This window comes from Cheilinus undulatus, linkage group 10 (genome assembly GCF_018320785.1).
Source record: "Cheilinus undulatus linkage group 10, ASM1832078v1, whole genome shotgun sequence".
NCBI lineage: Eukaryota > Metazoa > Chordata > Actinopteri > Labriformes > Labridae > Cheilinus > Cheilinus undulatus.
Genome location: NC_054874.1, coordinates 28830040 through 28856065, shown reverse-complemented (window position 1 = coordinate 28856065; position 26026 = coordinate 28830040). Strand labels below are relative to the sequence as shown.

General features: G+C 45.0%; 7 protein-coding genes and 1 pseudogene across 7 annotated transcripts in view; all 8 read right to left on the bottom strand.

Moving 5' to 3' along the window:
• Positions 1 to 104: 104 nt before the first annotated feature.
• LOC121516297 (protocadherin beta-16-like) lies at positions 105 to 2587 on the bottom strand. Its single transcript, XM_041797509.1, has one exon. The coding sequence runs from the start codon at positions 2499 to 2501 to the stop codon at positions 105 to 107; it is 2397 nt and encodes a 798-aa protein (XP_041653443.1). The 5' UTR covers positions 2502 to 2587.
• Positions 2588 to 3022: 435 nt separating this feature from the next.
• Positions 3023 to 5699, bottom strand: LOC121516296 (protocadherin beta-16-like). The gene has a single exon (XM_041797507.1). The coding sequence runs from the start codon at positions 5507 to 5509 to the stop codon at positions 3104 to 3106; it is 2406 nt and encodes an 801-aa protein (XP_041653441.1). The 5' UTR covers positions 5510 to 5699; the 3' UTR covers positions 3023 to 3103.
• A 469-nt stretch (positions 5700 to 6168) lies between these two features.
• LOC121516302 (protocadherin beta-16-like) lies at positions 6169 to 11820 on the bottom strand. The gene is made up of 2 exons (XM_041797513.1): positions 9286 to 11820; positions 6169 to 6215 (listed from the first exon to the last, which is right to left on the bottom strand). Exons 1-2 carry the CDS (start codon positions 11659 to 11661, stop codon positions 6201 to 6203), a joined length of 2391 nt encoding a protein of 796 aa, XP_041653447.1. The 5' UTR covers positions 11662 to 11820; the 3' UTR covers positions 6169 to 6200.
• LOC121516298 lies at positions 6175 to 8732 on the bottom strand (annotated as a pseudogene).
• A 3627-nt stretch (positions 11821 to 15447) lies between the features above and the next one.
• LOC121516301 (protocadherin beta-16-like) lies at positions 15448 to 18017 on the bottom strand. Its single transcript, XM_041797512.1, has one exon. The coding sequence runs from the start codon at positions 17842 to 17844 to the stop codon at positions 15448 to 15450; it is 2397 nt and encodes a 798-aa protein (XP_041653446.1). The 5' UTR covers positions 17845 to 18017.
• A 506-nt stretch (positions 18018 to 18523) lies between these two features.
• Positions 18524 to 20944, bottom strand: LOC121516119 (protocadherin beta-16-like). The gene has a single exon (XM_041797223.1). The coding sequence runs from the start codon at positions 20942 to 20944 to the stop codon at positions 18524 to 18526; it is 2421 nt and encodes an 806-aa protein (XP_041653157.1).
• Positions 20945 to 21670: 726 nt separating this feature from the next.
• On the bottom strand, positions 21671 to 24218 carry LOC121516118 (protocadherin beta-16-like). Its single transcript, XM_041797222.1, has one exon. It carries the CDS (start codon positions 24089 to 24091, stop codon positions 21671 to 21673), a length of 2421 nt encoding a protein of 806 aa, XP_041653156.1. The 5' UTR covers positions 24092 to 24218.
• Positions 24219 to 24872: 654 nt separating this feature from the next.
• Positions 24873 to 26026, bottom strand: part of LOC121516117 (protocadherin gamma-A11-like) — a 5446-nt gene continuing 4292 nt past the window's right edge. The window contains exon 2 of the mRNA XM_041797221.1: positions 24873 to 26026. Within this exon, the coding sequence (XP_041653155.1) occupies positions 24873 to 26026 (1154 nt within the window).

Below are 26026 nucleotides of genomic sequence, written 5' to 3'. Positions count from 1 at the left end.
TTGTGCGTATTGTAATACATATAATTTCCACTACCGCTCTCCAAGGTGCTGAAATCGAACACAACGTGATTGGTAGCAAATGTTGCCATGGAAATAGAGAGCTTTTAAATTCTGACCTCCAAAGGAGAGTCTGGTTCATCCAGGATGCTCTTCTCACTCTGAATCCTCTGCATGGTCCCTGTTGAACTGGGGTCCATGATCAGCACGTTCTGACTACCACCTCTGCCGAACTTACAGTCACTCTTCCTCGAGTCAGTCGTCCTGCACACCTCGTAATTGTACACGTGCTGGAGAGTCCCTGTGCCCAGAGTGTCTGAGTAACGTGGAGGATAATATGGAATCACAGGAAGACTGGAGTGATAGAGGATGCGAGACTGTCTCCATCGGTAGATTTTCACTGAGATAATCACCACCAAACACGTGATGAACAGGAACGACACCACAGCCAGAGCCAGCACCAAGTAAAACGTCAGGTTGTCATTGTACTCCTTGTCCTGTGTGAAGTCAGTGAACTCAGACAGCACTTCAGGGAAGCTGTCCGCCACCGCCACGTTCACAATGACTGTGGCTGAACGAGACGGCTGTCCGTTGTCCTCCACGATAACAGTCAGTCTCTGTTTGACTGCATCTTTATCACTCACTTGGCGGATAGTTCTGATCTCTCCATTCTGGGAGCCCACCTCAAACAGCGCCCTGTCTGTGGCTCTCTGCAGTTTATACGACAGCCACGCATTCTGGCCAGAGTCCACATCAACAGCCACCACTTTGGTCACCAGATAGCCCACGTCTGCTGCACGAGGCACCATCTCAGCCACCACTGAGCCTCCAGTCTGGACTGGGTACAGGACCTGAGGGGGGTTGTCGTTCTGGTCCTGGATCACCATTCTCACTGTCACGTTGCTGCTGAGTGGAGGAGAGCCTCCATCCTGAGCTCTGACGCGGAACTGGAAGTCTTTGATCTGCTCGTAGTCAAAAGAGCGCACTGCATTGATGACTCCACTATCAGCACTCACAGACACATATGAGGACACTGGCACTCCGTTCACTGAGGAGTCCTCCAGGATGTAAGAAACACGGGCATTCTGCTTCCAGTCAGCGTCTCTGGCTCTCACTGTGAATATAGAGAGGCCTGGTGTGTTGTTCTCTACAATCGAGGCCTCATATGAGCTCCTGTCAAACACAGGAGCGTTGTCATTCACGTCAGAGATCTGCAAAGTGAGAGTCACGCTGCTGGAGAGGGAGGGCACTCCCTCATCAGAACACGTCACTGTGATGTTATACTCAGATGCTCTCTCTCTGTCTAAATCACCTTCTGTCACTAAACTATAGAAATTATTAGACGTCGATTTCAGTATGAAAGGTATGTTCGCATTTATGAAACACTGAACTTTACCATTTTCGCCTGAGTCTGGGTCTTGGATATTAATCATGGTAACTACTGTGTTGGAATTTGCACTCTCTGATATAATTGCTGATTTAGACATGATTTTAATCGTTGGCTTATTGTCATTTATATCAATCACGTCAACAATCACTTTACAAGAGTCTGTTAGCCCACCATTATCTCTCGCTCGTACATTTATCTGAAAATGTCTTTTCTTTTCAAAGTCCAGACGTCCGAGCACCTTTATCTCGCCATTTTCCTCATTTACTTCAAACATTTGTCTGACGTCATCCAGAGTATTTGTGATTGAATATGTTATTTTACCATTTAATCCATGATCTGCATCTGACGCACTCACGGTGGTCACGATTGTTCCTTTCGCAGCATTTTCAGCTACAGTGCCTTTGTATACCGGCTGTGTAAAAACAGGCGCATTGTCGTTTGCATCTAACACTGTGATGAGAATCTGCATTGTTCCTGACATCTGAGGCTCTCCTCCATCTACAGCCGTCAACGCCAACGAAATAAATTCATCTTTCTCTCTGTCTAGAGGCTTTTGTAAGACCATTTCCACATTCTTTATCCCATCGGCTTGGTTTTGTAATTTAAGTAAAAAATTATCACTTGGTTTTAGGACGTAGCTTTGGAGACCATTTACACCAACATCTAAATCCACAGCTCTTTCTAAATCAAATTTTGCTCCAACAACAGCAGACTCGCTTATTATAAATTTTATTTCGCCCTTTTCAAAGGTTGGTGCATTGTCATTGACATCTGTTATTTCCACTGTTACGCTATAAAACTCCATAGGATTTTCTAACACAATCTGAAAATGCACGGCGCACGGCATCGTCTCTCCACATAACACCTCTCTGTCTATTCTCTCTTTAATAAGGAGGACTCCTCTCTCGCTGTTGAGCTCTATGTACTCACTGCTGTCACCAGAATAAACACGGGCATTACCCTGCCTAAGTCGTTTGACGTCTAAACCTAAATCTTGTGCGATATTTCCAACCAAAGAGCCAGTCACCATTTCCTCCGGGATAGAATAGCTGACCTGCCCGAACACTGAGCTAAGAGAGAGGATCGACATACACAACAGTACTTGCCGTCTCATTGTTTAGATTGATCGCGGAAACAAGGACCGAAAGCCACGTACAAATCCAAAAGAAAGATGGTAAAATATAAAATCCAAATAAAAAGAGAAAACAGTCCTCGGCTGTGAAGCAAAGCAACGATAGATTTGTCTGGCAGTGTATATCCGCTCGGCTACCGAAGACAATGCAATCTGTGCCTACCCTTAGTCTCTGACACATTGAAATGAAGAGGCGGTGCTGCTGTAAATATACTAGCACTGCAACAGACGAGACAACAGCGGCCCACTGAGTTCACAGAGCAACACTGCAGAAAAAAAATGGATACGTGTGAGAGAGGCGTAAGAAAATAAAAACTGTAGGATAGTTGATCTAAAGGATAAAATCATGAAAAACAAGTAAAATAGTTTTATGATAATTAATCTAGGTCAATAGGCAGCCAGTTGAAATACTACCTTTAACATTATTTACATAAGAATAAACCAGATACTTTATATTAGTAGAAATAAATGGGACATATGAGTACAATGCTTCAGGTTGCTCTCCAAGGTGCTGAAAAGGCGATGACTGACTGGCACGATCCAAAGACGGTAAATGTGTGTAAAACGTGTGGTTAGGACTAAAATCAAGGAAGGGACAGAGGTCTAACCTCGAGTGGAGAGTCTGGTTCATCCAGGATGCTCTTCTCACTCTGAATCCTCTGCATGGTCCCTGTTGAACTGGGGTCCATGATCAGCACGTTCTGACTACCACCTCTGCCGAACTTACAGTCACTCTTCCTCGAGTCAGTCGTCCTGCACACCTCGTAATTGTACACGTGCTGGAGAGTCCCTGTGCCCAGAGTGTCTGAGTAACGTGGAGGATAATATGGAATCACAGGAAGACTGGAGTGATAGAGGATGCGAGACTGTCTCCATCGGTAGATTTTCACTGAGATAATCACCACCAAACACGTGATGAACAGGAACGACACCACAGCCAGAGCCAGCACCAAGTAAAACGTCAGGTTGTCATTGTACTCCTTGTCCTGTGTGAAGTCAGTGAACTCAGACAGCACTTCAGGGAAGCTGTCCGCCACCGCCACGTTCACAATGACTGTGGCTGAACGAGACGGCTGGCCGTTGTCCTCCACGATAACAGTCAGTCTCTGTTTGACTGCATCTTTATCACTCACTTGGCGGATAGTTCTGATCTCTCCATTCTGGGAGCCCACCTCAAACAGCGCCCTGTCTGTGGCTCTCTGCAGTTTATACGACAGCCACGCATTCTGGCCAGAGTCCACATCAACAGCCACCACTTTGGTCACCAGATAGCCCACGTCTGCTGCACGAGGCACCATCTCAGCCACCACTGAGCCTCCAGTCTGGACTGGGTACAGGACCTGAGGGGGGTTGTCGTTCTGGTCCTGGATCACCATTCTCACTGTCACGTTGCTGCTGAGTGGAGGAGAGCCTCCATCCTGAGCTCTGACGCGGAACTGGAAGTCTTTGATCTGCTCGTAGTCAAAAGAGCGCACTGCATTGATGACTCCACTATCAGCACTCACAGACACATATGAGGACACTGGCACTCCGTTCACTGAGGAGTCCTCCAGGATGTAAGAAACACGGGCATTCTGCTTCCAGTCAGCGTCTCTGGCTCTCACTGTGAATATAGAGAGGCCTGGTGTGTTGTTCTCTACAATCGAGGCCTCATATGAGCTCCTGTCAAACACAGGAGCGTTGTCATTCACGTCAGAGATCTGCAAGGTGAGAGTCACGCTGCTGGAGAGGGAGGGCACTCCCTCATCAGAACACGTCACTGTGATGTTATACTCAGATGCTCTCTCTCTGTCTAAATCACTATCTGTCACTAAACTATAGAAATTGCTGGATGAAGGTGAAATCGTGAATGGTATGTTTTTATTTATTATACACAGGACTTTCCCGTTCTCATCGGAATCCGGGTCGTTTACACTCATAACCGCGACCACCGTGTTTGAATCTGCATCCTCTCCTATTGAATTTGATGATGAGATCATATTTATGACAGGTGCATTGTCATTAATGTCGCCTACGTCAATAATTACTTTACTAGATTCAGACAAACCTCCTCTGTCAACTGCCTCTATATCAATCTCATACTTTTTGGCCTTCTCGTAATCAAGAGGTCCATTTAACATGAGCTCCCCTTCCTCTGTAATGCGAAATAACTTAGAAATGCTCCTCATGCTGTTTACAATAACATAGCTCACCTCTCCATTAGAACCTTTGTCTGCATCTGAGGCACTGACTTTTGTTATGAGTGTACCTGTAGGTGAGTTTTCTTTTACGCTAGCTTTGTATACACTGTGCGTAAAAACAGGAGCGTTATCATTTGCATCTAATACTGTTATATGAATTTGCATTGTGCCTGATCTCTGCGGCTCTCCCCCGTCTACGGCTGTTAACAACAGCGACACAATCTCCTGTCTCTCTCTGTCTAAAGGTTTCTGCAAAATCATTTCAACCTTTTTCCCACCATTAGACTGACTGTGCAATTTCAGAATAAAATGATCACTGGGTTTTAGTGTATAGCTCTGAAGACCATTCGGTCCTATATCAGCGTCTATTGCTTTCTCGAGTATGAATTTGGAGCCGATAACCGCAGACTCGCTGATTTCAAACCTCCTTTCTTCTTTTTCGAAAACAGGAGCATTGTCATTTATGTCTGTGATTTCGACGGTAATCGGGAATATTTCTATCGGGTTCTCTAAAGCAATCTGAAAGTGCAAAGCACAAGGCGTTGTCTGACCACAGAGAGCTTCGCGGTCTATCCTCTGACTGATAATGAGGAGCCCCTTTTCCTTGTTAAGCTGGATGTATTCATCGCTGTCTCCTGTATGGATGCGAGCTTTACCCGTTTGCAAACGCCTAACGTCTAGCCCTAAATCCTGAGCTATGTTTCCGACCAGAGAGCCTTTTGCCATTTCTTCAGGAATTGAGTAGCTGACCTGGCCGAGAACCGAGCTCAGAGAGAGCACCGAGAAAAACAACAGTACTTGCCGTCTCATTGTCCTGGCTGGCTCAAGCGTCGAACAAAGATTATAACGTGTTCCTTTTGGCTGATGAATTCAATGAAAATCCAGAGAGCAGACTAATGACGTCGCTTTAAAAATAAAGACGAATTATTCCAACAGCATAGTCCGTGCTCGTTGATTCACCCATCATCAACTGTGCATTATGATTCGGTGTCTATCTATCTTGTGAAAGGGGGTGGGATGTCCTAGGATGTAAGAATAAACCTGAAAGACGGACACGCTGGTAAACAGCGGCCCAGTGAGTTCATTCCACGAAACTACAAGGGTTATAGAAAAAAATAAATCTCTTTCATTTGTGAAAAGGTGTCGTTGATAGAAACCCCCCCACAAATATATACACAGAAACACAAACGTAAGGATGTAAAAAGGAACATGCTGACAAAATACACTTCATAAGTCATTTTGATTTAAGTCTACTGATATTAAAATCCTACAAAAAGACAATAATATGCATTGTCAGAGAGGCAGGTCTGATTGTAGAGGGGGTAAACGAAGAAATAATTTATACTTCGCTGTCCAATGCACTGAAATAACACTGGTTTAGAAAAAGAAAAAAAAAACGACGACCAGAAAAGGAGGATTATGCCAATAATTCTGTCGCTCGCCAAGGTGCTGAAATTACGATGTCCGTGATTTAAAGCATGAAATACGTAAAATAACAGAGCTATTGAATTCTAACCTCGAGAGGAGAGTCTGGTTCATCCAGGATGCTCTTCTCACTCTGAATCCTCTGCATGGTCCCTGTTGAACTGGGGTCCATGATCAGCACGTTCTGACTACCACCTCTGCCGAACTTACAGTCACTCTTCCTCGAGTCAGTCGTCCTGCACACCTCGTAATTGTACACGTGCTGGAGCGTCCCTGTGCCCAGAGTGTCTGAGTAACGTGGAGGATAATATGGGATCACAGGAAGACTGGAGTGATACAGGATGCGAGACTGTCTCCATCGGTAGATTTTCACTGAGATAATCACCACCAAACACGTGATGAACAGGAACGACACCACAGCCAGAGCCAGCACCAAGTAAAACGTCAGGTTGTCATTGTACTCCTTGTCCTGTGTGAAGTCAGTGAACTCAGACAGCACTTCAGGGAAGCTGTCCGCCACCGCCACGTTCACAATGACTGTGGCTGAACGAGACGGCTGGCCGTTGTCCTCCACGATAACAGTCAGTCTCTGTTTGACTGCATCTTTATCACTCACTTGGCGGATAGTTCTGATCTCTCCATTCTGGGAGCCCACCTCAAACAGCGCCCTGTCTGTGGCTCTCTGCAGTTTATACGACAGCCACGCATTCTGGCCAGAGTCCACATCAACAGCCACCACTTTGGTCACCAGATAGCCCACGTCTGCTGCACGAGGCACCATCTCAGCCACCACTGAGCCCCCAGTCTGGACTGGATACAGGACCTGAGGGGGGTTGTCATTCTGGTCCTGGATCACGATTTTCACAGAGGCGTTGCTGCTGAGAGGAGGAGAGCCTCCATCCTGAGCTCTGACGGAACTGGAAGTCTTTGATCTGCTCGTAGTCAAAAGAGCGCACTGCATTGATGACTCCACTATCAGCACTCACAGACACATATGAGGACACTGGCACTCCGTTCACTGAGGAGTCCTCCAGGATGTAAGAAACACGGGCATTCTGCTTCCAGTCAGCGTCTCTGGCTCTCACTGTGAATATAGAGAGGCCTGGTGTGTTGTTCTCTACAATCGAGGCCTCATATGAGCTCCTGTCAAACACAGGAGCGTTGTCATTCACGTCAGAGATCTGCAAGGTGAGAGTCACGCTGCTGGAGAGGGAGGGCACTCCCTCATCAGAACACGTCACTGTGATGTTATACTCAGATGCTCTCTCTCTGTCTAAATCACTGTCTGTCACTAAGCTGTAGAAATTGCTGGATGTAGGTGAGATCGTGAATGGTATGTTTTTATTTATTATACACAGGACTTTCCCGTTCTCATCGGAATCTGGATCATTTACACTCATTACTGCGACCACCGTGCTTGAATCTGCATCCTCTCCTATTGAATTTGATGATGAGATCATATTTATGACAGGTGCATTGTCATTAATGTCGCCTACGTCAATAATTACTTTACTAGATTCAGACAAACCTCCTCTGTCAACTGCCTCTATATCAATCTCATACTTTTTGGCCTTCTCGTAATCAAGAGGTCCATTTAACATGAGCTCCCCTTCCTCTGTAATGCGAAACAACTTTGAAATGCTCCTCATGCTATTACCTATGACATAGCTCACCTCTCCATTAGAACCTTTGTCTGCATCTGAGGCACTGACTTTTGTTATGAGTGTACCTGTAGGTGAGTTTTCTTTTACGCTAGCTTTGTATACACTGTGCGTAAAAACAGGAGCGTTATCATTTACATCTAATACTGTTATATGAATTTGCATTGTGCCTGATCTCTGCGGCTCTCCCCCGTCTACGGCTGTTAACAACAGCGACACAATCTCCTGTCTCTCTCTGTCTAAAGGTTTCTGCAAAATCATTTCAACCTTTTTCCCACCATTAGACTGACTGTGCAATTTCAGAATAAAATGATCACTGGGTTTTAGTGTATAGCTCTGAAGACCATTCGGTCCTATATCAGCGTCTATTGCTTTCTCGAGCATGAATTTGGAGCCGATAACCGCAGACTCGCTGATTTCAAACCTCCTTTCTTCTTTTTCGAAAACAGGAGCATTGTCATTTATGTCTGTGATTTCGACGGTAATCGGGAATATTTCTATCGGGTTCTCTAAAGCAATCTGAAAATGCAAAGCACAAGGCGTTGTCTGACCACAGAGACCTTCGCGGTCTATCCTCTGACTGATAATGAGGAGCCCCTTTTCCTTGTTAAGCTGGATGTATTCATCGCTGTCTCCTGTATGGATGCGAGCTTTACCCGTTTGCAAACGCCTAACGTCTAGCCCTAAATCCTGAGCTATGTTTCCGACCAGAGAGCCTTTTGCCATTTCTTCAGGAATTGAGTAGCTGACCTGGCCGAGAACCGAGCTCAGAGAGAGCACCGAGAAAAACAACAGTACTTGCCGTCTCATTGTCCTGGCTGGCTCAAGCGTCGAACAAAGATTATAACGTGTTCCTTTTGGCTGATGAATTCAATGAAAATCCAGAGAGCAAACTGATGATGTCGCTTTAAAAATAAGGACGAATTATTCCAACAGCATAGTCCGTGCTCGTTGATTCACCCATCATCAACTGTGCATTATGATTCGGTGTCTATCTATCTTGTGAAAGGGGGTGGGATGTCCTAGGATATAAGAATAAACCTGAAAGACGGACACGCTGGTAAACAGCGGCCCAGTGAGTTCATTCCATGAAACTACAAGGGCTCCAGATAAAGAAATACCCTATTATATGCAAAAAGCTGTAGTTGCTGGGAAAAATCACCACACACACAAACAAAAAGATTTAAAAAAGAAAATAGTGGAAAATGACACTTCGCATTTCATTTTAATTAAAGGCTATTGATATAAAAACACAATAATTAAAACATGTGCCTAGTTGAAGGGGCAAGTCTGAATTAAAAGGGAAACAAATGAAGTGGTAATATATTTATAGCTGTCCAAGGTATTGAAGAAAAAGAAAAACACTGGCAACAAGTTGAGAAAACTGACGAGAAGGATTACATTGGTCATTCTACCGCTGTCCAAGGTTCTGAAATTATGATCAGCGCAAAATATAGGATGGTATAAGTAAAGAAAAACAGAGAGCTACTAAATTCTGACCTCGAGAGGAGAGTCTGGTTCATCCAGGATGCTCTTCTCACTCTGAATCCTCTGCATGGTCCCTGTTGAACTGGGGTCCATGATCAGCACGTTCTGACTACCACCTCTGCCGAACTTACAGTCACTCTTCCTCGAGTCAGTCGTCCTGCACACCTCGTAATTGTACACGTGCTGGAGAGTCCCTGTGCCCAGAGTGTCTGAGTAACGTGGAGGATAATATGGAATCACAGGAAGACTGGAGTGATAGAGGATGCGAGACTGTCTCCATCGGTAGATTTTCACTGAGATAATCACCACCAAACACGTGATGAACAGGAACGACACCACAGCCAGAGCCAGCACCAAGTAAAACGTCAGGTTGTCATTGTACTCCTTGTCCTGTGTGAAGTCAGTGAACTCAGACAGCACTTCAGGGAAGCTGTCCGCCACCGCCACGTTCACAATGACTGTGGCTGAACGAGACGGCTGGCCGTTGTCCTCCACGATAACAGTCAGTCTCTGTTTGACTGCATCTTTATCACTCACTTGGCGGATAGTTCTGATCTCTCCATTCTGGGAGCCCACCTCAAACAGCGCCCTGTCTGTGGCTCTCTGCAGTTTATACAGCCACGCATTCTGGCCAGAGTCCACATCAACAGCCACCACTTTGGTCACCAGATAGCCCACGTCTGCTGCACGAGGCACCATCTCAGCCACCACTGAGCCTCCAGTCTGGACTGGGTACAGGACCTGAGGGGGGTTGTCGTTCTGGTCCTGGATCAACATTCTCACTGTCACGTTGCTGCTGAGTGGAGGAGAGCCTCCATCCTGAGCTCTGACACGGAACTGGAAGTCTTTGATCTGCTCGTAGTCAAAAGAGCGCACTGCATTGATGACTCCACTATCAGCACTCACAGACACATATGAGGACACTGGCACTCCGTTCACTGAGGAGTCCTCCAGGATGTAAGAAACACGGGCATTCTGCTTCCAGTCAGCGTCTCTGGCTCTCACTGTGAATATAGAGAGGCCTGGTGTGTTGTTCTCTACAATCGAGGCCTCATATGAGCTCCTGTCAAACACAGGAGCGTTGTCATTCACGTCAGAGATCTGCAAGGTGAGAGTCACGCTGCTGGAGAGGGAGGGCACTCCCTCATCAGAACACGTCACTGTGATGTTATACTCAGAGGCTCTCTCTCTGTCTAAATCACTGTCTGTGACTAAACTATAGAAATTGTTCGATGTAGGCTTAATTTCAAACGGGATATTTTCATTTATTAAACACTGAACTTTACCGTTAGTGTCAGAATCAGGATCATTTACACTCATTAATGCAATAACGGTTTTGAGTGCTGAATCCTCGGGTACTGAGCCTGATGTTGAAATCATATTTACTATAGGGCTGTTGTCGTTCACGTCAATAATATCGATAATGATCTTACTCGAATCCGAGAGTCCACCCAGATCCATCGCTTCTATGTCAATATGATAGTTTTTTTCTTTTTCATAATCCAGAACAGAGTCTAGAATCAAGTCTCCTTTATTATCAATATGGAACAGCTTTGAAACACTGTCCATACTATTCGCGATGACATACGTCACTTCTCCGTTCGTGCCTTTATCTGCATCAGAAGCGCTCACCTTGGTAATAAGAGTTCCAATTGGGGAATTTTCTGCAATGCTAGCTTTATAAACTGGTTTACTAAAAACAGGAGCATTATCGTTTGCATCCAGTACGGCAACGTGAATCTGCATTGTTCCAGTCATCTGGGGCTCTCCTCCATCCTCTGCTGTTAATACTAATGATATGTGTTCCTGTTTCTCTCGGTCCAACGGCTTCTGTAAAACCATTTCAACCTTTTTGCTCCCATCAGATTGAGAATGCAGCTTAAGCGCAAAATTGTCAGTTGGCTTCAGGGTGTACCTCTGAAGACCATTCAGTCCGATATCAGGGTCCATTGCTTTCTCTAGCATAAATTTAGAGCCAATGACGGCTGATTCGCTAATTTCAAACCTTCTCTCCTCCTTTTGAAACACCGGAGCATTGTCATTAATATCCGTAATTTCTACAGTAACTGGGAACAATTCCAGTGGGTTCTCTAACGTTATTTGAAAATGCAAAGCGCAGGGTGTTGTCTGTCTGCAGAGCGCTTCACGGTCTATTTTTTCTTTGATAAGGAGGACTCCTCTTTCTCTATTCAGCTCAATATACTCGACACTGTCTCCCGTATAGATACGAGCTTTACCAAATCTAAGCCGTTTGACGTCCAACCCTAAATCTTGAGCTATATTACCGACCAGAGAGCCTTTTGCCATTTCTTCTGGAATTGAGTAGCTGACCTGCCCAATCACAAAATCAACGCAGAAGAAGAATAAGAACAATACTTGCCGCTTCATTGTTCTCTCTGATACATCTGTCACACCACAACAATCGTGTTAAATTCCGTTAAAGGAGTTATATTCCGTCAGAAAATGTTCCAGTTCAAAAAACATGTGATTTTTATCCACGACTGAAAAAAGGAGAGTTGCCACTCAAGCTTTCCACGGAGACGATTGTCTGAACACCGAAGCGGGGAATCAGCGTATGTGACCGTGCATCAGCGAAACGCCAGGATCTAGAGAGAGGAATCTGTTACACAAAGGCCTTTCCAACCAGCGACATATTGGGCAACAGCGGCCCGATGAGTTCAGTTTGCGACAGTGCAAGAAAAAAAAGGCACAATGAGAAAACCAACGCAAATAAATTAAAAGGTCAGAACAAAGACGAAAAAATAGGTATTAACCATCAAAAAATTATGAATTAGTCAGCAAACAATTTATAAAAACTGCAACTTGGAAAAGGTCTCTATGCATACAAGAATATTACTGAAATGAGCCACATACAAGAGGCTCAATACAGAAAGGCATGCAGAAGGGAGCTTACAAGGAGAAAATAATACGGGCCTGTGCTTGAAGAGTCGCTTTCCAAGGTGCTGAAATGTTGTCCAACCTCTCACTTGTATGAATCAAAATCTTTAAAAAAAATTCCAACATTAAAAAATGAAACCAACTCAACGACCCACCTCTAGAGGAGAGTCTGGTTCATCCAGGATGCTCTTCTCACTCTGAATCCTCTGCATGGTCCCTGTTGAACTGGGGTCCATGATCAGCACGTTCTGACTACCACCTCTGCCGAACTTACAGTCACTCTTCCTCGAGTCAGTCGTCCTGCACACCTCGTAATTGTACACGTGCTGGAGAGTCCCTGTGCCCAGAGTGTCTGAGTAACGTGGAGGATAATATGGAATCACAGGTAGACTGGAGTGATAGAGGATGCGAGACTGTCTCCATCGGTAGATTTTCACTGAGATAATCACCACCAAACACGTGATGAACAGGAACGACACCACAGCCAGAGCCAGCACCAAGTAAAACGTCAGGTTGTCATTGTACTCCTTGTCCTGTGTGAAGTCAGTGAACTCAGACAGCACTTCAGGGAAGCTGTCCGCCACCGCCACGTTCACAATGACTGTGGCTGAACGAGACGGCTGGCCGTTGTCCTCCACGATAACAGTCAGTCTCTGTTTGACTGCATCTTTATCACTCACTTGGCGGATAGTTCTGATCTCTCCATTCTGGGAGCCCACCTCAAACAGCGCCCTGTCTGTGGCTCTCTGCAGTTTATACGACAGCCACGCATTCTGGCCAGAGTCCACATCAACAGCCACCACTTTGGTCACCAGATAGCCCACGTCTGCTGCACGAGGCACCATCTCAGCCACCACTGAGCCTCCAGTCTGGACTGGGTACAGGACCTGAGGGGGGTTGTCGTTCTGGTCCTGGACCGCCATTCTCACTGTCACATTACTGCTGAGTGGAGGAGAGCCTCCATCTTGAGCTCTGACGCGGAACTGGAAGTCTTTGATCTGCTCGTAGTCAAAAGAGCGCACTGCATTGATGACTCCACTATCAGCACTCACAGACACATATGAGGACACTGGCACTCCGTTCACTGAGGAGTCCTCCAGGATGTAAGAAACACGGGCATTCTGCTTCCAGTCAGCGTCTCTGGCTCTCACTGTGAATATAGAGAGGCCTGGTGTGTTGTTCTCTACAATCGAGGCCTCATATGAGCTCCTGTCAAACACAGGAGCGTTGTCATTCACGTCAGAGATCTGCAAGGTGAGAGTCACGCTGCTGGAGAGGGAGGGCACTCCCTCATCAGAACACGTCACTGTGATGTTATACTCAGATGCGACCTCTCTGTCTAATGTGACCTCTGTAACTAATGTGTAAAATCCATTCAACGTAGTTTGGATTTTGAACGGGATATTTTCGTCTATATTACACTTCACCTCTCCGTTATTTTCTGAATCTGGATCATTTACACTCAACATAGCAATAACGGTGCTTGGAGGGGAGTCCTCTAAAATAGAGTCAGATTTAGAAACAACGTTTATTAGAGGATTGTTGTCATTTATATCAATCACATCTACTATAACTTTGGATGAATCAGAGAGTCCCCCACTGTCAACAACCTCAACATCGATTTGATATATTTTTGACTTTTCATAATCTAATTCACCGCTCAGGATAATTTCACCTGTCTGCGAATTAATCTTGAAAAGATCAGATAACACACGCTTGCTGGGAGATATGAGATATGATAATTCTCCGTTTGAGCCTATGTCTTTATCAGATGCACTCACAGTCGTCACACTGGTGCCTCTGGGGGAATTTTCTTTTATTTTTGCTCGATACAGCGGCTTGGCAAATGTCGGTGCATTGTCGTTTGCATCTAATACATGAACAAATATCTGCATTGTCCCTGACATTTGCGGCTCCCCTCCATCTACAGCTGTTAACAACAGTGATATATATTCCTGCTTCTCTCTGTCGAGAGGCTTTTGCAGTACCATCTCTACCTTCTTACTCCCGTCTGCTTCATTTTCCAGTTTCAACAAAAAATTTTCAGTCGGAGAAAGAACATATCGTTGTAGTCCATTCATTCCAATATCAGGATCAACGGCTTTCTCTAACACGAATTTTGATCCAATCACAGCAGACTCGCTGATCTCAAAGCGTTTCTCTGCATTTGTAAAACTGGGCGTATTATCGTTAATGTCTGTGATCTCCACTGTTACACGAAACAATTCCATCGGGTTTTCCAGAATTAGCTGGAAATGTAAAGCACAAGGTGTCGTCTCCCCACACAAAGCCTCTCTGTCGATCCTCTCCTGAATGAGGAGAACTCCTCTGTCTTTATTCAGCCCGATATATTCTACACTACCGCCCGTATAGACACGAGCTTTGCCTGATTTCAGCCTTTTCAGATCCAAACCTAAATCATTCGCTATGTTACCGACAACAGAGCCTTTGGTCATCTCTTCAGGAATAGAATAAGTGACCTGACCGAGCACGCAGCTGAGACACACAAGCGAGAAGAACAACAGTACTTGCCGAGCCATTGTCCTGACGGAAGACATTTCCCTCATCATTAAAACAAGAAATCCTGATGCAGTCGTTGCAAACGTCGGCAAAAAAGGTTCGCAATCGGAAGAGGATGTAAGGAATTGTATCCAAAAAATGTAATCCAGGTGGGTCTCCTATCGAGCGCTGAGTGTGTAGACTGCCTTTCTCCGTTCTATGTCAAAAGTAACATCACGAAGGGGATGGGCACAATGAGAGAGAAAGAAAACCTCGCCACACACTATAACACGCTTGTCAACAGCGACGCTTTGAGTTGAAAATTTAAATTACAACAACTTCAATTACATACAAATATTGCTGTGCAACAATCCAAATGAGCAACCAACGAAAACAAGGACGAATGTCAGCGATTCATGTCTGATATGTCACAAATTTATCATTTATGAAATTATTCATAAATCTTTTACAAAACATGAAATCGAAAATACTAATGGTACGTGTTTTCAAATGGGCTTTTCGGGGAAAAACAGATAACAAAGCCTAAAAAAAACCCTACTTATTTCTAATTACCATATTCACTGAGAGTGCAGCATGAAGGTTGCTGTCCATGGTTCTGATAATATGTAAGTACAAGCAATCTTATTTATGATTAATGGATAGACCAAGTCATTTAGATGAACAGAGTAAAACTACTGTCACAAATACTAAAAAAAGATCAATAAGTAAATGTGTTATCGTCACAAATATAAATTGCTCAAAGAATGGTTAAAACTACTACTTTCTGACCTCTAAAGGAGAGTCTGGTTCATCCAGGATGCTCTTCTCACTCTGAATCCTCTGCATGGTCCCTGTTGAACTGGGGTCCATGATCAGCACGTTCTGACTACCACCTCTGCCGAACTTACAGTCACTCTTCCTCGAGTCAGTCGTCCTGCACACCTCGTAATTGTACACGTGCTGGAGAGTCCCTGTGCCCAGAGTGTCTGAGTAACGTGGAGGATAATATGGAATCACAGGAAGACTGGAGTGATAGAGGATGCGAGACTGTCTCCATCGGTAGATTTTCACTGAGATAATCACCACCAAACACGTGATGAACAGGAACGACACCACAGCCAGAGCCAGCACCAAGTAAAACGTCAGGTTGTCATTGTACTCCTTGTCCTGTGTGAAGTCAGTGAACTCAGACAGCACTTCAGGGAAGCTGTCCGCCACCGCCACGTTCACAATGACTGTGGCTGAACGAGACGGCTGGCCGTTGTCCTCCACGATAACAGTCAGTCTCTGTTTGACTGCATCTTTATCACTCACTTGGCGGATAGTTCTGATCTCTCCATTCTGGGAGCCCACCTCAAACAGCGCCCTGTCTGTGGCTCTCTGCAGTTTATACGACAGCCACGCATTCTGGCCAGAGTCCACATCAACAGCCACCACTTTGGTCACCAGATAGCCCACGTCTGCTGCACGAGGCACCATCTCAGCCACCACTGAGCCTCCAGTCTGGACTGGGTACAGGACCTGAGGGGGGTTATCATTCTGGTCCTGGATCACCACTCTGACTGTCACGTTGCTGCTGAGTGGAGGAGAGCCTCCATCCTGAGCTCTGACGCCGAACTGGAAGTCTTTGATCTGCTCGTAGTCAAAAGAGCGCACTGCATTGATGACTCCACTATCAGCACTCACAGACACATATGAGGACACTGGCACTCCGTTCACTGAGGAGTCCTCCAGGATGTAAGAAACACGGGCATTCTGCTTCCAGTCAGCGTCTCTGGCTCTCACTGTGAATATAGAGAGGCCTGGTGTGTTGTTCTCTACAATCGAGGCCTCATATGAGCTCCTGTCAAACACAGGAGCGTTGTCATTCACGTCAGAGATCTGCAAGGTGAGAGTCACGCTGCTGGAGAGGGAGGGCACTCCCTCATCAGAGCACGTCACTGTGATGTTATACTCAGAGGCTACTTCTCTGTCCAGAAGCACTTCTGTAACTAAACTATAAAATCCATTCATGGTATTTTGTATTTTAAAAGGAATATCATCATTAATGGTGCATTTCACCTCTCCATTCTTCTCGGAGTCAGGGTCATTTACACTCAGCATAGCAATGACTGTGTTCTCTGGAGAGTCTTCTAAAATGCTGTCTGATTTAGAGAGTGTTTTAATCTGAGGACTGTTGTCATTCACATCAGTGACATCAATGATAATCTTACTGGAATCAGAGAGTCCTCCGTTATCTATTGCTTCAATATCAATTTGAAAGATCTTCGATTTCTCATAATCTATTTCACCAATCAAAATAACTTGTCCTGATTTCCTGTCAATCTGAAATAAGTCTGATAATCTACGCATGCTATTTGAAATTGAGTATGATATTTCTCCATTCGAGCCTCCGTCTTTGTCAGAGGCACTTACAGTTATAACACTGGTTCCCTTGGGGGAATTTTCCGTGATTGTTGCTTTGTAAACTGATTTGGTAAAAACCGGCGCATTGTCGTTTATATCTAATACATGAACAGTTATCTGCATTGTCCCTGACATACGCGGCTGTCCGCCGTCAAGTGCAGTTAATAAAAGCGATATGTGCTCCTGCTGCTCTCGATCTAGAGGCTTCTGCAGAACCATTTCTATCTTCTTACTTCCGTCTGCTTGGTTCTCTAGTTTTAATGCAAAGTTGTTTGTTGGATTAAGCGCATAGCTCTGAAGATCATTTGTGCCAATATCAGCATCGATGGCTTTTTCCAACACAAATTTTGAACCAATAACAGCAGACTCGCTGATTTCAAAACGTTTCTCGCTCGATGCAAACCTAGGCGCGTTGTCGTTTACATCTGTGATTTCAATCGTTATGCGAAACAGTTCGATCGGATTTTCTAAAATCATCTGTAAATGTAAAGCACAGGGCGTCGTTTCCCCACACAGCGTCTCTCTGTCTATCCTTTCTTTGATGAGGAGGACTCCTCTTTCTCTGTTCAGCTCGATATATTCTGCGCTGTCCCCCGAGTGAATACGAGCCCTGCCTGACTTAAGTCTTTTCACGTCTAATCCCAAATCCTGCGCTATATTACAGACCAAGGAGCCTTTTTCCATTTCCTCAGGAATGGAGTAGCTGACCTGTCCGAGGACTGAGGCGAGGGAGAGAACCGAAAAGAACAACAGTACTTGCCGTCTCATCGTTTAGTCGCTGAATTCCAGTGTTGCCTTTATAAAACTGTAATCCAAACAAGAACGTTAAAATTCCAGATTGATGATGGAGAAAATGACGACAAAAGGAGCGTCCAAAGCTTGTGAGCAGATTTCTTTCTCACAAGTGCAGGCGGATCGTGCCTGCTTTATTGTCTTCCCTTCCACAGTCGAAGGGGGAGGTACAGTTGCGAACCCTATCAAAGACTGCCACACTCTGGCCAACAGCGGCCCTTTCTGTTCAACACAGAAAACAGCAAGAGTCGAGAAAAGGATGCTGAGAAATGCTTTTTTTAAAAACACTGAGACCATCAAAGACATCATAACTATTGTTAGTCTGTAAAACAGAAATAATTAGAAAATTTTGATAGTTCTGTTTTACTTGGTAACAAAACGAAGTCAAACTAAAAGGTAGTGCACAAAAATATGAGTCACTATATATATATATATATATATGAAAACAATTTGCAGGACTATAGTAACTAAAGGGAAAGGAATATGTCTCTGTCCATGGTGCTGAAGAGGAAAGCGATGAAAACGACCAGATTTTACAGAATCAAAGCAGTCTGGGTCCGTTCACAAGCTTTCATGTCAAACAACAATGCGCAATAAAGCACATTTCTCATTAGAAAAAGGAGTTAAAATAAATGTTTGCCACATGTACTAGAGATTATTTGTTTTTTCTGACCTCGAGAGGAGAGTCTGGTTCATCCAGGATGCTCTTCTCACTCTGAATCCTCTGCATGGTCCCTGTTGAACTGGGGTCCATGATCAGCACGTTCTGACTACCACCTCTGCCGAACTTACAGTCACTCTTCCTCGAGTCAGTCGTCCTGCACACCTCGTAATTGTACACGTGCTGGAGAGTCCCTGTGCCCAGAGTGTCTGAGTAACGTGGAGGATAATATGGAATCACAGGAAGACTGGAGTGATAGAGGATGCGAGACTGTCTCCATCGGTAGATTTTCACTGAGATAATCACCACCAAACACGTGATGAACAGGAACGACACCACAGCCAGAGCCAGCACCAAGTAAAAAGTCAGGTTGTCATTGTACTCCTTGTCCTGTGTGAAGTCAGTGAACTCAGACAGCACTTCAGGGAAGCTGTCCGCCACCGCCACGTTCACAATGACTGTGGCTGAACGAGACGGCTGGCCGTTGTCCTCCACGATAACAGTCAGTCTCTGTTTGACTGCATCTTTATCACTCACTTGGCGGATAGTTCTGATCTCTCCATTCTGGGAGCCCACCTCAAACAGCGCCCTGTCTGTGGCTCTCTGCAGTTTATACGACAGCCACGCATTCTGGCCAGAGTCCACATCAACAGCCACCACTTTGGTCACCAGATAGCCCACGTCTGCTGCACGAGGAACCATCTCAGCCACCACTGAGCCTCCAGTCTGGACTGGGTACAGGACCTGAGGGGGGTTGTCGTTCTGGTCCTGGATCGCCATTCTCACTGTAACATTACTGCTGAGTGGAGGAGAGCCTCCATCCTGAGCTCTGACGCGGAACTGGAAGTCTTTGATCTGCTCGTAGTCAAAAGAGCGCACTGCATTGATGACTCCACTATCAGCACTCACAGACACATATGAGGACACTGGCACTCCGTTCACTGAGGAGTCCTCCAGGATGTAAGAAACACGGGCATTCTGCTTCCAGTCAGCGTCTCTGGCTCTCACTGTGAATATAGAGAGGCCTGGTGTGTTGTTCTCTACAATCGAGGCCTCATATGAGCTCCTGTCAAACACAGGAGCGTTGTCATTCACGTCAGAGATCTGCAAGGTGAGAGTCACGCTGCTGGAGAGGGAGGGCACTCCCTCATCAGAGCACGTCACTGTGATGTTATACTGAGACGCAACCTCTCTGTCTAATGTGACCTCTGTAACTAGAGTGTAAAATCCATTCAACGTAGTTTGGATTTTGAACGGGATATTTTCGTCTATATTACACTTCACCTCTCCGTTATTTTCTGAATCTGGATCATTTACACTCAACATAGCAATAACGGTGCTTGGAGGGGAGTCCTCTAAAATAGAGTCAGATTTAGAAACAACGTTTATCAGAGGATTGTTGTCATTGATATCAATCACATCTACTATAACTTTGGATGAATCAGAGAGTCCCCCACTGTCAACAACGTCGACATCAATTTCATACAGCTTTGCTTTTTCATAGTCTAATTCTCCAATCAGGATAATTTCACCTGTTTCTGGATCAACCTTAAAAAGTTCAGTTAAATGGCGGTCGCTGGTAGATATGAGATAAGATAATTCTCCGTTTGAGCCTATGTCTTTATCAGATGCACTCACAGTCGTCACACTGGTGCCTCTGGGGGAATTTTCTTGTATTTTTGCTCGATATAATGGCTTGGCAAATGTCGGTGCATTATCATTCACATCTAATACATGAACAAATATCTGCATTGTCCCTGACATTTGCGGCTCTCCTCCATCTACAGCTGTTAACAACAGTGATATATATTCCTGCTTCTCTCTGTCGAGAGGCTTTTGCAGTACCATCTCTACCCTTTTACTTCGATCTGCCTGGCTTCCAGCTTTTAAAACAAAATTGTCAGTCGAAGAAAGAACATATCGTTGTAGTCCATTCATTCCAATATCAGGATCAACGGCTTTCTCTAACACGAATTTTGATCCAATCACAGCAGACTCGCTGATCTCAAAGCGTTTCTCTGCATTTGTAAAACTGGGCGTATTATCGTTAATGTCTGTGATCTCCACTGTTACACGAAACAATTCCATCGGGTTTTCCAGAATTAACTGGAAATGTAAAGCACAAGGTGTCGTCTCCCCACACAAAGCCTCTCTGTCGATCCTCTCCTGAATGAGGAGAACTCCTCTGTCTTTATTCAGCCCGATATATTCTACACTGCCGCCCGTATAGACACGAGCTTTGCCTAATTTCAGCCTTTTCAGATCCAAACCTAAATCATTCGCTATGTTACCGACAACAGAGCCTTTGGTCATCTCTTCAGGAATAGAATAAGTGACCTGACCGAGCACGCAGCTGAGACACACGAGCGAGAAGAACAACAGTACTTGCCGAGCCATTGTCCTGACGGAAGACATTTCCCTCATCATTAAAACAAAAGAAATCCTGATGCAGTCACTGCAACCAATGATAAAAAAACAAACAAAAAAAGCAGTCAACAATTGGAGAAAAATTTAAGGAGTTATATCCAAAAAATTGTAATCCAGTAAGGTCTCCTTTCGAGCGCGGACTGTGCAGACTGCCTTTCTCCGTTTTCCTCCAACGTTGAATCACGAAGGGGATGGGCAGAGTGAGAGAGAGAGAAAAATCTCTCCTCAAATCGTAACACGCTTGCCAACAGCGACGCTTTGAGTTGACAAATTAAATTACAACTACTTAAACTATGTAAAAACATTACAGTGCAAAATACCACACGAGCAATCAAACAACAAAAGGGGAAATGCAATTGTATCACACTTAGTATGCTCCGAAAATATAACTAATGAACTCTTTTCTTAAATGTTTCACAATACGTTGAAATTAACCATTCAATTGGGGCGTGCTTTTACTTGTGCTTTTCAAGAGAGAAGTAGATGATACTGCCGAGAAAAAAAAAGTTATTTCCCATTAACTGTTTCACTAAAGTTGCCGTACGTCTGTCGCTGTCCATAGTGCTGAAAATATGTGAGTACAAGTAATCATTTGTGTAAGTAGCGGATCTACCAAGACATTAAAGTACATTTATTTGGACAAATGCTAGAAATACCAAGAAGACCAATAATTCAATGTGTTATGATCATGGATATACATTGGTCGACAAATGATTAAAACGGTTTCTTTCTGACCTCGAGAGGAGAGTCTGGTTCATCCAGGATGCTCTTCTCACTCTGAATCCTCTGCATGGTCCCTGTTGAACTGGGGTCCATGATCAGCACGTTCTGACTACCACCTCTGCCGAATTTACAGTCACTCTTCCTCGAGTCAGTCGTCCTGCACACCTCGTAATTGTACACGTGCTGGAGAGTCCCTGTGCCCAGAGTGTCTGAGTAACGTGGAGGATAATATGGAATCACAGGAAGACTGGAGTGATAGAGGATGCGAGACTGTCTCCATCGGTAGATTTTCACTGAGATAATCACCACCAAACACGTGATGAACAGGAACGACACCACAGCCAGAGCCAGCACCAAGTAAAACGTCAGGTTGTCATTGTACTCCTTGTCCTGTGTGAAGTCAGTGAACTCAGACAGCACTTCAGGGAAGCTGTCCGCCACCGCCACGTTCACAATGACTGTGGCTGAACGAGACGGCTGGCCGTTGTCCTCCACGATAACAGTCAGTCTCTGTTTGACTGCATCTTTATCACTCACTTGGCGGATAGTTCTGATCTCTCCATTCTGGGAGCCCACCTCAAACAGCGCCCTGTCTGTGGCTCTCTGCAGTTTATACGACAGCCACGCATTCTGGCCAGAGTCCACATCAACAGCCACCACTTTGGTCACCAGATAGCCCACGTCTGCTGCACGAGGCACCATCTCAGCCACCACTGAGCCTCCAGTCTGGACTGGGTACAGGACCTGAGGGGGGTTGTCGTTCTGGTCCTGGATCAACATTCTCACTGTCACGTTGCTGCTGAGTGGAGGAGAGCCTCCATCCTGAGCTCTGACACGGAACTGGAAGTCTTTGATCTGCTCGTAGTCAAAAGAGCGCACTGCATTGATGACTCCACTATCAGCACTCACCGACACATATGAGGACACTGGCACTCCGTTCACTGAGGAGTCCTCCAGGATGTAAGAAACACGGGCATTCTGCTTCCAGTCAGCGTCTCTGGCTCTCACTGTGAATATAGAGAGGCCTGGTGTGTTGTTCTCTACAATCGAGGCCTCATATGAGCTCCTGTCAAACACAGGAGCGTTGTCATTCACGTCAGAGATCTGCAAGGTGACAGTCACGCTGCTGGAGAGGGAGGGCACTCCCTCATCAGAACACGTCACTGTGATGTTATATTCAGAGGCGACCTCTCTGTCTAAATCGCTGTCAGTAACTAAACTATAGAAATTATTGGATGTGGACTTAATAGTCAAAGGGGTGTTATCGTTAATAAAACAGTGGACTTTGCCGTTTTCATTTGAATCTGGATCTTGCACATTCATCATCGCTACAACAGTGTTCGGTTCAGAGTGTTCAGATATCATATTAGATGTTGACATCACATTTATGGTTGGTCTATTGTCATTTATATCTATCACTTCGACAATGACTTTACAAGAATCTGTTAGTCCACCTTCATCATTTGCACGTATGTTAAGATGATAATTTCGAGCCTTTTCATAATCAATATTTCCTGTTAATCTAATCTCACCAGTTTCTTCATTTATCTCAAACATAGAATGTGCTTGATTTAAACTACTTGTGATTGAATATTTTATCCGCCCATTAACTCCATAATCTGCATCTGACGCAGTAACGCTGGTGATAACCGTCCCCTGTGGGGAATTTTCCGAAACAGTGGCTGCATAGGTGGGCTGTGTAAAAACAGGTGCATTATCATTGGCATCTAAAATGGTGATGAAAATCCGAATTGTTCCTGACATTTGCGGGTCTCCTCCATCAAAAGCTGTTAAAACCAGAGACAACAACTCGTCCTTTTCTCTATCCAGAGGCCTCTGTAAAACCATTTCAGCTTTCTCTGTGGCATCACCTTGATTAGCCTGTTTCAACACAAAATTATCGGTAGGTTTCAGCTCGTACTTTTGAAGACCATTTTTACCAACATCCAGATCTATTGCTCTGTCTAATACAAATTTTGCCCCAACCACAGCCGATTCGCTGATCTTAAAACTGACTTCATTTTTCTCAAAAGCGGGAGGATTGTCATTTATATCTGTAATTTCGACTGTAATGCTGTAAAACTCCATCGGATTTTCTAAAATGATCTGGAAATGTATCGCGCAAGGCGTAGTCTCTCTACAAATAGCCTCCCTGTCTATTCTGTCTTTGACAAGGAGGACTCCTCGTTCTCTATTCAGCTCGATGTATTCGGCACCATCTCCCGTGTACACACGAGCTTTGCCCGATTTCAGTCGTTTTATATCTAGACCCAAATCCTGAACTATATTCCCGACCACAGAGCCACTCGGCATTTCTTCGGGGATGGAGTAGCTGACTTGGGCTAACACTGAACTGAGCTGAATCACAAAAGAAAACAGCAGTACTTGCCGTCCCATTGTTCTGTCCGACATTGTCCTCTCAAAATGTTACAACACAGAATATATTCCACTGTTCACCGAGAGATTCGTTCCATTCGTTCAAAAAATTAACATTTTACTCCATAATCGTCCACATTGGATATAAATTATTTTTTTCTCTGTCGACGCTGAAGTGCTCACTGATGATGTTACCCTGTGTCTAATATTCTGTCTCTGATGTCATGATGGGGGAGGTTTCCCTTCAAACCTACACTGCAACATCAACACGTTGGGCAACAGCGGCCCTAAGAGTACACAGTTTAGTACTACATGAAAGAGTTAGAAAAATACCAGTGGACACGATGAAGGCGTTATTTATATGACCCTAGAAAGACACTTAGATTTAATAAAAGGTCACAATGTAATTAAGATAGATAGATAGATGGATAGATAGATAGATAGATAGATAGATAGATAGATAGATAGATAGATAGATTGATAGATAGATAGACAGACAGATGGATGGATTGATTGATGTATGAATGTCGATTGCTACTCTGCCAATAATTCAAGCAACAGAATAGAACTCAAGTTAACCTCTAAAGATATTAAGCTAAAGTCACAAGATATAATATAAATTAATGTATTACCAATTAATGGTGTTAAAGAACAGTAAACCCCTGCTTTAAATGGTAAAAAAATGAAGTCGAAAACTCACAAAATATACAACTCTCAATGTCCAAAAGCAACGAGGAAAAAAAGGCAAGCCCCAAGGGCCTCTGTCCAAGGTGCTGAAGACAGACGTGCATTTAAGCACGGAGGAAGAATTTCTCATTCAGCGAGTAAACAGTAATATATTACCAACCTCTAAAGGAGAGTCTGGTTCATCCAGGATGCTCTTCTCACTCTGAATCCTCTGCATGGTCCCTGTTGAACTGGGGTCCATGATCAGCACGTTCTGACTACCACCTCTGCCGAACTTACAGTCACTCTTCCTCGAGTCAGTCGTCCTGCACACCTCGTAATTGTACACGTGCTGGAGAGTCCCTGTGCCCAGAGTGTCTGAGTAACGTGGAGGATAATATGGAATCACAGGAAGACTGGAGTGATAGAGGATGCGAGACTGTCTCCATCGGTAGATTTTCACTGAGATAATCACCACCAAACACGTGATGAACAGGAACGACACCACAGCCAGAGCCAGCACCAAGTAAAACGTCAGGTTGTCATTGTACTCCTTGTCCTGTGTGAAGTCAGTGAACTCAGACAGCACTTCAGGGAAGCTGTCCGCCACCGCCACGTTCACAATGACTGTGGCTGAACGAGACGGCTGGCCGTTGTCCTCCACGATAACAGTCAGTCTCTGTTTGACTGCATCTTTATCACTCACTTGGCGGATAGTTCTGATCTCTCCATTCTGGGAGCCCACCTCAAACAGCGCCCTGTCTGTGGCTCTCTGCAGTTTATACGACAGCCACGCATTCTGGCCAGAGTCCACATCAACAGCCACCACTTTGGTCACCAGATAGCCCACGTCTGCTGCACGAGGCACCATCTCAGCCACCACTGAGCCTCCTGTCTGGACTGGGTACAGGACCTGAGGGGGGTTGTCGTTCTGGTCCTGGATCACCATTCTCACTGTCACATTGCTGCTGAGTGGAGGAGAGCCTCCATCCTGAGCTCTGACACGGAACTGGAAGTCTTTGATCTGCTCGTAGTCAAAAGAGCGCACTGCATTGATGACTCCACTATCAGCACTCACAGACACATATGAGGACACTGGCACTCCGTTCACTGAGGAGTCCTCCAGGATGTAAGAAACACGGGCATTCTGCTTCCAGTCAGCGTCTCTGGCTCTCACTGTGAATATAGAGAGGCCTGGTGTGTTGTTCTCTACAATCGAGGCCTCATATGAGCTCCTGTCAAACACAGGAGCGTTGTCATTCACGTCAGAGATCTGCAAGGTGAGAGTCACGCTGCTGGAGAGGG

What these genes read in the sequence shown, in the direction of transcription:
- LOC121516297 (XM_041797509.1), bottom strand. Translation starts at nt 2,501, where the DNA reads ATGAGACGGCAAGTACTGTTGTGTATGTCGATCCTCTCTCTTAGCTCA.
- LOC121516296 (XM_041797507.1), bottom strand. Translation starts at nt 5,509, where the DNA reads ATGAGACGGCAAGTACTGTTGTTTTTCTCGGTGCTCTCTCTGAGCTCG.
- LOC121516302 (XM_041797513.1), bottom strand. Translation starts at nt 11,661, where the DNA reads ATGAAGCGGCAAGTATTGTTCTTATTCTTCTTCTGCGTTGATTTTGTG.
- LOC121516301 (XM_041797512.1), bottom strand. Translation starts at nt 17,844, where the DNA reads ATGAGACGGCAAGTACTGTTGTTCTTTTCGGTTCTCTCCCTCGCCTCA.
- LOC121516119 (XM_041797223.1), bottom strand. Translation starts at nt 20,944, where the DNA reads ATGTCTTCCGTCAGGACAATGGCTCGGCAAGTACTGTTGTTCTTCTCG.
- LOC121516118 (XM_041797222.1), bottom strand. Translation starts at nt 24,091, where the DNA reads ATGTCGGACAGAACAATGGGACGGCAAGTACTGCTGTTTTCTTTTGTG.